At 41.6% G+C, this 12,027-nt stretch overlaps 1 protein-coding gene across 1 annotated transcript; it reads right to left on the reverse strand.

The window, feature by feature from the left end:
- Window positions 1-4,185: 4,185 nt before the first annotated feature.
- LOC306776517 (uncharacterized protein) lies at window positions 4,186-5,388 on the reverse strand (the record flags this gene model as incomplete). The annotated part of the gene is made up of 4 exons (XM_079267231.1): window positions 4,186-4,313; window positions 4,479-4,646; window positions 4,753-4,854; window positions 5,337-5,388. The coding sequence occupies 4 exons, from the start codon at window positions 5,386-5,388 to the stop codon at window positions 4,186-4,188; spliced, it is 450 nt and encodes a 149-aa protein (XP_079123357.1).
- Window positions 5,389-12,027: the final 6,639 nt, after the last annotated feature.

Below are 12,027 nucleotides of genomic sequence, written 5' to 3' on the forward strand. Positions count from 1 at the left end.
TGTTGTTGGGGCTGCAGTTGTTGTTGGGGCAGCAGTTGTTGTTGGAGCTGCAGTTGTTGTTGGAGCTGCAGTTGTTGTTGGGGCTGCAGTTGTTGTTGGGGCTGCAGTTGTTGTTGGGGCAGCAGTTGTTGTTGGAGCTGCAGTTGTTGTTGGAGCTGCAGTTGTTGTTGGGGCTGCAGTTGTTGTTGGGGCTGCAGTTGTTGTTGGAGCTGCAGTTGTTGTTGGAGCTGCAGTTGTTGTTGGAGCTGCAGTTGTTGTTGGGGCAGCAGTTGTTGTTGGGGCTGATGTTGTTGTTGGGGCTGCAGTTGTTGTTGGGGCCGCTGTTGTTGTTGGGGCTGCAGTTGTTGTTGGGGCAGCAGTTGTTGTTGGAGCTGCAGTTGTTGTTGGAGCTGCAGTTGTTGTTGGAGCTGCAGTTGTTGTTGGGGCAGCAGTTGTTGTTGGAGCTGCAGTTGTTGTTGGAGCTGCAGTTGTTGTTGGAGCTGCAGTTGTTGTTGGAGCTGCAGTTGTTGTTGGAGCTGCAGTTGTTGTTGGGGCAGCAGTTGTTGTTGGAGCTGCAGTTGTTGTTGGAGCTGCAGTTGTTGTTGGGGCAGCAGTTGTTGTTGGAGCTGCAGTTGTTGTTGGAGCTGCAGTTGTTGTTGTTGGGGCTGCAGTTGTTGTTGGGGCTGCAGTTGTTGTTGGGGCAGCAGTTGTTGTTGGAGCTGCAGTTGTTGTTGGGGCTGCAGTTGTTGTTGGGGCTGCAGTTGTTGTTGGGGCAGCAGTTGTTGTTGGAGCTGCAGTTGTTGTTGGAGCTGCAGTTGTTGTTGGAGCTGCAGTTGTTGTTGGGGCAGCAGTTGTTGTTGGAGCTGCAGTTGTTGTTGGGGCAGCAGTTGTTGGAGCTGCAGTTGTTGTTGGGGCCGCAGTTGTTATTGGGGCAGATGTTGTTGTTGGGGCAGATGTTGTTGTTGGGGCTGCAGTTGTTGTTGGGGCTGCAGTTGTTGTTGGGGCAGCAGTTGTTGTTGGAACTGCAGATGTTGTTGGAGCTGCAGTTGTTGTTGGAGCTGCAGTTGTTGTTGGGGCAGCAGTTGTTGTTGGAGCTGCAGTTGTTGTTGGAGCTGCAGTTGTTGTTGGGGCTGCAGTTGTTGTTGGGGCTGCAGTTGTTGTTGGGGCAGCAGTTGTTGTTGGAGCTGCAGTTGTTGTTGGAGCTGCAGTTGTTGTTGGGGCTGCAGTTGTTGTTGGGGCTGCAGTTGTTGTTGGGGCAGCAGTTGTTGTTGGAGCTGCAGTTGTTGTTGGAGCTGCAGTTGTTGTTGGGGCTGCAGTTGTTGTTGGGGCTGCAGTTGTTGTTGGAGCTGTAGTTGTTGTTGGAGCTGCAGTTGTTGTTGGAGCTGCAGTTGTTGTTGGGGCAGCAGTTGTTGTTGGGGCTGATGTTGTTGTTGGGGCTGCAGTTGTTGTTGGGGCCGCTGTTGTTGTTGGGGCTGCAGTTGTTGTTGGGGCAGCAGTTGTTGTTGGAGCTGCAGTTGTTGTTGGAGCTGCAGTTGTTGTTGGAGCTGCAGTTGTTGTTGGGGCAGCAGTTGTTGTTGGAGCTGCAGTTGTTGTTGGAGCTGCAGTTGTTGTTGGAGCTGCAGTTGTTGTTGGAGCTGCAGTTGTTGTTGGAGCTGCAGTTGTTGTTGGGGCAGCAGTTGTTGTTGGAGCTGCAGTTGTTGTTGGAGCTGCAGTTGTTGTTGGGGCAGCAGTTGTTGTTGGAGCTGCAGTTGTTGTTGGAGCTGCAGTTGTTGTTGGGGCTGCAGTTGTTGTTGGGGCTGCAGTTGTTGTTGGGGCAGCAGTTGTTGTTGGAGCTGCAGTTGTTGTTGGGGCTGCAGTTGTTGTTGGGGCTGCAGTTGTTGTTGGGGCAGCAGTTGTTGTTGGAGCTGCAGTTGTTGATGGAGCTGCAGTTGTTGTTGGAGCTGCAGTTGTTGTTGGGGCAGCAGTTGTTGTTGGGGCTGATGTTGTTGTTGGGGCTGCAGTTGTTGTTGGGGCCGCTGTTGTTGTTGGGGCTGCAGTTGTTGTTGGGGCAGCAGTTGTTGTTGGAGCTGCAGTTGTTGTTGGAGCTGCAGTTGTTGTTGGAGCTGCAGTTGTTGTTGGGGCAGCAGTTGTTGTTGGAGCTGCAGTTGTTGTTGGAGCTGCAGTTGTTGTTGGGGCAGCAGTTGTTGTTGGAGCTGCAGTTGTTGTTGGAGCTGCAGTTGTTGTTGGGGCAGCAGTTGTTGTTGGAGCTGCAGTTGTTGTTGTGGCAGCAGTTGTTGTTGGAGCTGCAGTTGTTGTTGGAGCTGCAGTTGTTGTTGGAGCTGCAGTTGTTGTTGGGGCAGCAGTTGTTAGAGCTGCAGTTGTTGTTGGAGCTGCAGTTGTTGTTGGAGCTGCAGTTGTTGTTGGGGCAGCAGTTGTTGTTGGAGCTGCAGTTGTTGTTGGAGCTGCAGTTGTTGTTGGAGCTGCAGTTGTTGTTGGAGCTGCAGTTGTTGTTGGAGCTGCATTTGTTGTTGGGGCAGCAGTTGTTGTTGGGGCAGCAGTTGTTGTTGGAGCTGCAGTTGTTGTTGGAGCTGCAGTTGTTGTTGGGGCAGCATTTGTTGGGGCTGCAGTTGTTGTTGGGGCAGATGTTGTTGTTGGGGCAGATGTTGTTGTTGGGGCCGCAGTTGTTGTTAGGGCAGATGTTGTTGTTGGGGCTGCAGTTGTTGTTGGGGCTGCAGTTGTTGTTGGGGCAGCAGTTGTTGTTGGAGCTGCAGTTGTTGTTGGGGCAGCAGTTGTTGTTGGGGCTGATGTTGTTGTTGGGGCTGCAGTTGTTGTTGGGGCAGCTGTTGTTGTTGGGACTGCAGTTGTTGTTGGGGCAGCAGTTGTTGTTGGAGCTGCAGTTGTTGTTGGAGCTGCAGTTGTTGTTGGGGCAGCAGTTGTTGTTGGAGCTGCAGTTGTCGTTGGGGCTGCAGTTGTTGTTGGGGCAGCAGTTGTTGTTGGAGCTGCAGTTGTTGTTGGAGCTGCAGTTGTTGTTGGAGCTGCAGTTGTTGTTGGGGCAGCAGTTGTTGTTGGGGCTGATGTTGTTGTTGGGGCTGCAGTTGTTGTTGGGGCCGCTGTTGTTGTTGGGACTGCAGTTGTTGTTGGGGCAGCAGTTGTTGTTGGAGCTGCAGTTGTTGTTGGAGCTGCAGTTGTTGTTGGAGCTGCAGTTGTTGTTGGGGCAGCATTTGTTGGGGCTGCAGTTGTTGTTGGGGCAGATGTTGTTGTTGGGGCAGATGTTGTTGTTGGGGCTGCAGTTGTTGTTGGGGCTGCAGTTGTTGTTGGGGCAGCAGTTGTTGGAACTGCAGTTGTTGTTGGAGCTGCAGTTGTTGTTGGAGCTGCAGTTGTTGTTGGGGCAGCAGTTGTTGTTGGAGCTGCAGTTGTTGTTGGGGCTGCAGTTGTTGTTGGGGCAGCAGTTGTTGTTGGAGCTGCAGTTGTTGTTGGGGCTGCAGTTGTTGTTGGGGCTGCAGTTGTTGTTGGGGCAGCAGTTGTTGTTGGGGCTGCAGTTGTTGTTGGGGCTGCAGTTGTTGTGGCAGTACATAAACTGGTTGCACAACAGGATGGTCCACTGCTTATGCTTCCAACGCTTTGCATGAAAGGAAGGCTACCCAGGCTTGCAGCATCTGCACACAGGTTTGTAGACGCACAGCCAAAAGCTGGAGAAGTGCTGGACCCACTTGTCACTGTAGATGAAAAATATTTTTTATTACAGAGCTTCTATTGTTGTCAGTCAGCTAATTTTAGGAATAAATATTCAGATCCACTGCTTGATTAAAATGAGTGTTGCTACAATGTAAAATATACTTTCAGTGTAAATACTGCCCCTGTCACAGTATTCTATTGTCATATATACTTTTTGTTATTGTATTTTGACATGTAACTTGTTTAATTTCAACATCTTTGCTTACTGTGGGTGGAATTTGTGGGAGATGATCATAAATTCTTAATCCGTGAAGTAACAAGTCACGATAATGGTCATTTAAATGTAGTAATGCAGGTCTTTTGATCTATAAGTACTGTAGTGCAGGAAAAAGTACAATATATACCTCTGATATGTAACATAATTAACAAATGATAAAACATACATGAACAACGTTCAGTACATGTACTGCATCACTTTCCTCCATTGGTTTCATTTTCTAGATTTTGCTGATCAGATACTTTCGTAAAACACATTTTGGAAACCACGTATGATTAAGACTCACCACTCGCTTGAAAGCAGCGGTCCTCATCCCCCCTACATTGTAATGTAGAAGTACATTGAGAGGTCAAGGGGTTACAAGTTAAACACTGTAGGGCGTTATCTGTCTGAGCAGCAGGGACTGAAAGAGAAAAAAACATAATTAGTTTGAGGAAGAGAGAACATTTAAGCTTCACAAAAATTAAAATGTAACTTCTCAGAAGATGGCAGGATGTCAATGTTCTTTTTTTAAATCAATTTTTATCTTTTCTCATCTTAAATGAGCTACTTATCCGTCTGTACTTACACGGTAGAGTTGCTGTGTTGCAATTATCTGTGTTGCAGCACTGAGCAGATGCAACTGCACTCGCTGACCCCAAGTTGACTGAAAATGTCTGAGAGCCTGTGGCTGGACACAGGGAGGATGATGCACACGCCTTGAATATTTGCTGTACTGGAGTTCCAGATGAAGTGGCTACAAAATAAAAAGTTGAGTTTGTCATTATTATAGGAAAGAACACATAACTTTGCAGTACATTTATTTCACTCAAAAGTAGAACATGGTACAAATAAATGCCTACCTTGAATGGAAGCTGTTACACACATCGTCTCAGAGGAACATGTGACCAGCGTTGTGTTTGAACACTGCTGATTTGTGCAAGTCTGACACTGAAGTGCCCGAGCTGCATTTGTGAGAAAAACAGTCAATGATTGACGATCACATCTCAAATGTCAAATCAAATATCTGAAGTTTATTGATTTTCTGTAAAGGCTGAAAACTGTTCTTTATCTTGTGTGAATGGATTTTAAATGACATGAGGTTGTTGTGGTTCAAAGTCTTTTAAGTGTCTAATTTGCACCACAAGTGCACTACTTGCACAGCCAAGTCTTGTCATGTGTATTGCCCAAGTATTGTATTATAAACAATAGAAGTTGAAATACATTTTGTAATTTACTTATTTTTCATATTTTGTTGTATTTATTTATTTATTTATTATTTTAAATTGCCTTTATTTGTTTCCTACATCTGTAGACTACTTCTTCTGCTGTTACTCCCTGTGGATCAATTAAGTCTTATCTATATTCATCTTCTCTAGAATATTCATATGGATTTAAAAAGATTCTTGGTAAATGAAACAACAATTTTAAGAAAAAGTAAAGTTACCTGTGCTGAAGAGTACCAAGTATAGGGTGAGAGAAAAGATCAGCTTCATCATGATGAACAGGTAAGTACTGCAGATTATTTTTACTGGATACTACGCCTTCATCCACAATCCTTTATATACTGCAAAGGTGTTCTATAAATGTACAACTCATGCGGAAAACCTTGAGGATTGGGTGTGTTCTCATACCTTCTTTTGTTACTTTGAAAAGCATCACGTCAACAAACTCCCACACCCTTTTTCATTTTCAATGTTTACTCAGATAGTAAAGTATAAATACTTAATTCTTAAGTTCTACATTTAAATGATAATTATTTCTTGTTTGGGTGTCTTTGATAATCAATGGAATATGTAATTCCAAGGGACAACAATGAAAATAAGTCCATGATCATGTAATGTAATTTAAGTGTCTTTTAATAGTTCTTTCAAAGTAGCAGCAATTCACAGCAGAAAGGTTTTCTTTATTTTTAATTGGTGTGTTGTTGTGTGTCATGCGTCAGTGAGCCAAAGAGAAAAGAAAAAATTGATTTCCTTGATGCCAAAACCAATAATAGAGTCAATGTGATTGACGTTGTTCTGACAGGGAGGACATAGTTTGACGTATCATGTAAAGGAATGCCATTACTCACACATTATTATACTCTTACTGGCTTCGCGTGTGCTTCTTGTTTTTCATCAGTTGAAATGTTGTGGAACTGGCAACCCGACGAAACACTGCATTTAATGACTGTATCCATTTTTAATTCAAGTTAAATTTACAACTGTTTTGAGAATTATTTCTTGTTTGGGTGTCTTTGACAATCATTACCCTCTTCTGCTTTCTGAAAATATTTCTGATCCATTTTTTTCACCAGTTCTTTTCTAGTCACACATTATTTCTTTATTTTAGAGATTGAATGTCTAGGTCTTAATAAAGGATGGTGGATTGTGTAATTCCAAGGGACACCAATGAAAATAAGTCCATGATCATATAATGTAATTTAAGTGCCTTCTAAGAATTCTTACAAAGTAGCAGGAATGCACAGCAGATCATTTTTCATTTTGAATAGGTTTGTTGTTTTGTGTCATGCGTCAGTGAGCCAAAGACCAATAATAGACTCATTATAATTGACGTTGTTCTGACAGGGAGGAAATAGTCTGACATACTATGTGGCCTGCGAATCCGCCAGCAAAAAGAAAAACAAAAGTTTAAAAAAATAAATTAATTAAAAGTTAGACGTGATAATAAAAGTATCCCCAAAGTCGAAATTATGAGATAGAAAGTCATAACTATGATATAAAGTCATAGCTATGATAGAAAGTCATAATTCTGAGATAGAAAGTCGAAGTTATGAGATAGAAAGTCAGAATGATGAGATACTTAAACACAGACATAGAAGCAGCTCTTTGGCTGGTTACTGTACATTTGAAATGGAAATGTATTGTGAGTACATTGAAGACTACTTTAAACGTGGCTTTAAAACACATGAAATACTTCACGTGGGATTGTGCAAACGCACCCTTGAAAGGATTTTAAGCTTTGAACAAAGTTATTGTCATAACTTGTTTGATATTTCTCTTTGCTATTTTCTTTAAAAGTTTGATCTTTGATAGAGTGATGTGGGTTTCTTAACCCTAAATTAAAAGGATTTAAGTTATAATAACAGAAATGTGCTTAAATATTTTTTTACATTAATATAACTGCATGTACAATATTTTTACACTTGAATAAACAATAATCAAATGCAGAGACAGTTATTTACCAATATGTTAGGAGTAGTTACATTTACACAGTCTTACATTTACAACCGGCCCTTTGAGGGAAACCATGATGCTGATGTGGCCCAGAGTGAAAATGAGTTTGAGACCCCTGGTCTAAGGTTAGAGGGAGCCCGTATGGCTCTACAGATCATAAATCCCCCTGAGATAAATTTGTGATTTGTGATAATGCACAATATAAATACAATTTACTTGATTTGAAATTAAACACAGCCTACTTTGCTTTTCCTTTGTTAATACACTATGAGGTGTCCGGACACAGAAAATAGAGGAGTTAGAAATGAACAAGGCAGACAAGGCCCAACCCACTTGATGAATCAGGGAACGTGAATTTCAATGTTCTATTATTGAAGTAAAAACAGACAGAGTCAGTGGCGTCAATTCAACAAGAGCAGGTGTGGCAATGTCGTTCAATTCAACAAGAGCAGGTGTGGCAATGTCGTTCAATTCAACAAGAGCAGGTGTGGCAATGTCGTCATAGAACATCAACAACACCTCACTGCCAACAAAAACAAGAAAGTGCATTCAGCAGAGTGCAGATCTCCACCCAGTGCCGCAACGACTACTGCTGTAATGTTTGATTGAATGAATACAAACCCAAATTGCATCCCGTCTAAACTGTAAGTGTATCAGACACATTTCCACTCGCACATCTCATGTAACAGACACTATCATTGAAGAAAAAAAGGGTCAATATAATAAATATATGAACAAACAAAGATTACACTCATATTAGACGGAAAATAACAGTCCTGCTGTGTGTTTAGTTCTGCTGGCTGTATTAGCCCCGTCAGCTGGAGCAATGGGTGCTGAAACCCGGAAGCCTCTTAAGGTTTTTTGCATTTGCTTATACACTTTGGCTAATTGTGTCAAAAGTATGAATTTCTGAAACAATGTTAGGTTTTGTGCACACAGTCATGAATGAGCACAAAACATATGAGGCTGATGGGTTCAGTAGTATGCGAGATTAGCCATGGACAGAAAGACAGACACAGAGATGAAGAAACACGGACACACACACACACGCACACACACGCACACACACACACACACGCACACACAGACACACGCACACACACACGCACACACACACACGCACAAACACACACACACATGCACACACACACACGCACACACACGCACACACACACACACACACACACACCCATATATTTATTTATGATTCAATTCATGATCAATCTTTGACACATTTTTCCAATTTACAATAGGACCCCATTGTATGTGTGGGTTTGAAATGTTGGTTGCACTAGTTACCTGTTACCTGTTCTTCTCCCACACCAGAGTGTGGGAGAAGTATAGATAAACAAAAGCAAGACAAGTCACAAGACATATCACCGCAACACCATCATAGCTTTTACACAAAGAAAATTCTTGTTTTTCTTTCGTCTGAGGCTCACTGACGCTTGACACCAAACAACAAACCTGTTGTTTATGAAAAAAGTGCTTTGCATTCCTGCACTTTCTTTCTGAAAGCAAGGTGGGATGGTGAGTTGACAGGATGCTATTCCATGTGACAACATATTTGTTGTAGCTTGGGATAAAACCCTTCCTAACTGCACTTTATCAATGGGCTCACAGTTAATGTGGCGTAGGCTTTATGTGAAGAATACACTATTCCAAATGGCTGCGCTCCGTGAGCAACACTACATCTTTCAGTGACATGAATTAACATATTTAGCGTTAAACGACCTACGAGAGCATAAAGAGTTGATTTGCTTCATTATAAACAAAAAGTACGAGCCAGAAAAAACTAGGGAATGTAATGCAAGGCTACTGTCGGCTTAGCTAGCACTCGTCAGTCAGTCTTAAAACAATACTCACGTAGCTACCAAACCACTACATGAAACACAAAATAATCGATAAAAACTCCAGTTTATTCTGGGTCTTGTGCATTGAGTATCTCCGGGGCACACTCATAAATGCCTAAATGTGAACAAGGTTAAGGAAGTGTCCTTCAAGAATATTCATGAATATTAACCTGCCAATCACTACAAGCAGAAGTTTTTTTTGTGATGAATTTTCAGAAACTATTTTTGCATTGTTCTCTCACCAATAAATTCTACAAAGTCCTTTGCAGATTTGTTATCGATCATATCTTTGAAAACGTAATATTATGGGGAAATGAGGTTCTCTAAATGCTTACCATCTGTATCTTATTTATATGTTCATTTTGATAAATATGATAAACCCTGGCTCTTTAGTTATTGTTGTATATACTATCCTCGGAATACAAAATCTGTGTTCTTTTGTTCAATAGAAAAAAAAGCAGAGATGAGTAACCAATTAGTGTGAAATAACATGACCCTGTGGGTCGGTTGTCTTCTTGTTCTCACTAATGTTTTGAGTCATCAGCTGGCACAGGTATGTAAACCTATCGCGAAGCAAATGACAAACTGAACTGAGCACTGACCGCAACGGAGCACGTCGTCCCATGTCGATAGGAGGAGAGCTTGTTATCTGTTAGCAGCCGGTGCACAGCAGAGTCCTGCCATGTGTTTGGCTAACAGCTAACGGGGCTAATACAGTTAGAGCTAACAGCTGATGGGCTATTTCAGGAATTTCTGCGAAAAGTTGGCTGCAGACAGGAACTCTCTTCTTGGGTTGGGGAAGGCCCCGATGGTTGCGCTGATGGTAAAACACAACATTTCAGAAAACACATTTTGCGTCACAATATTTTTGGCAAAACAAAACATTTCACAAAGCTTAACGGCGTAAGGAACAATTCACAACCCAAAGCAATAAGAACACACATAACAAGAAGCACAACACAAATCATAGCATAACATCATAGCTCTTCCATCAGCCACACTTGTAGACCACAAGGTGGCAGAAGAGCTCCTTTTTCTTTAAAGAGCCACTGCCTGATCGTCGAACTTGCAAAGATTTCTGAAACTGCGAATCACTGATTATGATTCGTATTACATGACAATTTCCATAATATAGCATGACCATCCCATCCATCTGTGACAAATAACAATGGATAACAAAACTCATACATGAGACAAAGACCTCATGTACCTCATGAAGCAGTAAGGCTGGTGACACAACTTACTGACACAAAAGAAGGTAAATAACCACATATTTCAAAGATCAATCTATTTGTGCTTACTTCTATATTCATATATTTTTATAACAAAGCAATATCATTTGTCAATATCATAATGCAACTGACTTGTTTTGCTATGGCTTGTGAAAGCACCTGAATAAGATTAAAATGAGATCAAATGCAACAAACTAAATTAAACAGTAAAATAAAAATGACAGTGCAGTGCAAGATATGAATAAATAGCTCTAAACCCAACTTGCAATATAAAACAGTACAGTCACCTCAATGAATTGTCATTGAACGTTTGGCTGCCCGTTCCACAACATTACAGATGATGAAAAAGTAAAAGACTTAACACAGTACGTCAGACTATTTCATCCATGTTGAAACTATTTCTATCAGTGACATCGTCATTGGTTTGTTGTCAAGGAAATCTTTATCTTGTTTTCCTTTCGCCATGAGCTCACTGACGCATGACACAAAACAACAAAACAATTATCACTACTACATTTATATGACCATAACAGTGACTCTTTACTTAATCTCCAACAAATTCAGCCAATAAATAGATAAAGATGTTAAAGTTAGCTCCACCTCAATCAGTTACAACTACAGAGCACTGTGATGGAGGAAGTGCTTTTACTTTTGGTTGTTGTATTACTCGTTTTAATTCAGCAAAGTATCTGAACATTTATTTCAGAAAATTGCTAACTGACAACAAAAGAAGCTGTGTCATGATATATTTTTCATCTACAGTGACAAATGGGTCAAGCACTTCTCCAACCTCTGGCATCTACAAACCTGTGTGCAGTTGTAAGCCTGGCCTACCTTTCATACAAAATGTTGGGAACATAAGCAGTGGACAGTTCTGTACGTTTGTGTAGCCTGCTCTTTCCAGGTTGCATGCTGGAGAGGAAGTTGTGTGGCTCGGGCTCCAGTTGCTTGACATCTTGGATCCATCTTTCTCACTTATGTTTACATTCTATGTATCATTTTGTCATATGGTTGTCTGTACTGTAATTGTATTATGTGGGTCTATGCAGTACATACGACATGTATTGCTTGTCTGTCCATCCGGAGAGAGGGATCCCTCCTCACTTGTTCTTCCTGAGTATTTTAACCGTCTTTTAATTTGTTCCCTATCGGGAGGGTGTAAAGGAATGCCCTTACTCACACATTATTTTACTCTTACTGGCTTTGCGTGTGCTTCTTGTTTTTCATCAGTTGAAATTTTGTGGAACTGGCAACTCGACCAAACATTCCATTTCATTCCATTTTCAACTCAAGTTGAAGTTACAACTGTTTTATCTTGCACAGCACTGTAGCTACACTGTAATGTGTTTTTTTTACTGTTTAATCTGGTTTGTTTTTATTTCATTCTATCTTTCACAAGCCAGAACAAAAAAGTCAGTTGCAATATGATTTTGTTTTCCGAAAAAAATATTATGGCAGCAATAAGTACAAATAAATGTATCTTTGAAATATCTGTTACTTTACCTCAAGAGTCAGTAAAATGTCTTGAAAATATGTCACCAGTTTTTCAGCTCTGCAAGTCTTTGCAGGTTAGAAGATCAGCTATTGATATGAAAAAAGAAGCTCCTCTGCCACCTTGTGGTCTACATGGTGCTATGTTTTCTGTTTTGTGCTACTTGTTATGTGTGTTGTCATTACTCTGTGCTTTGAGATTGTGAGATCTTATAAGTACCTGGGTGCTCACTTGAACAATAAACTGGACTGGGCTGACCACACACACGCACTTTATAAAAAGGGTCAGCGCAAACTCTATCTGCTGAGGAGACTGAGGTCTTTTGGAGTGTAGGGAGCACTCCTGAGAACTTCTTCGACTCTGTGGTGACATCAGCCATCTT

This window comes from Melanostigma gelatinosum (assembly GCF_949748355.1).
Source record: "Melanostigma gelatinosum genome assembly, chromosome: 4".
NCBI lineage: Eukaryota > Metazoa > Chordata > Actinopteri > Perciformes > Zoarcidae > Melanostigma > Melanostigma gelatinosum.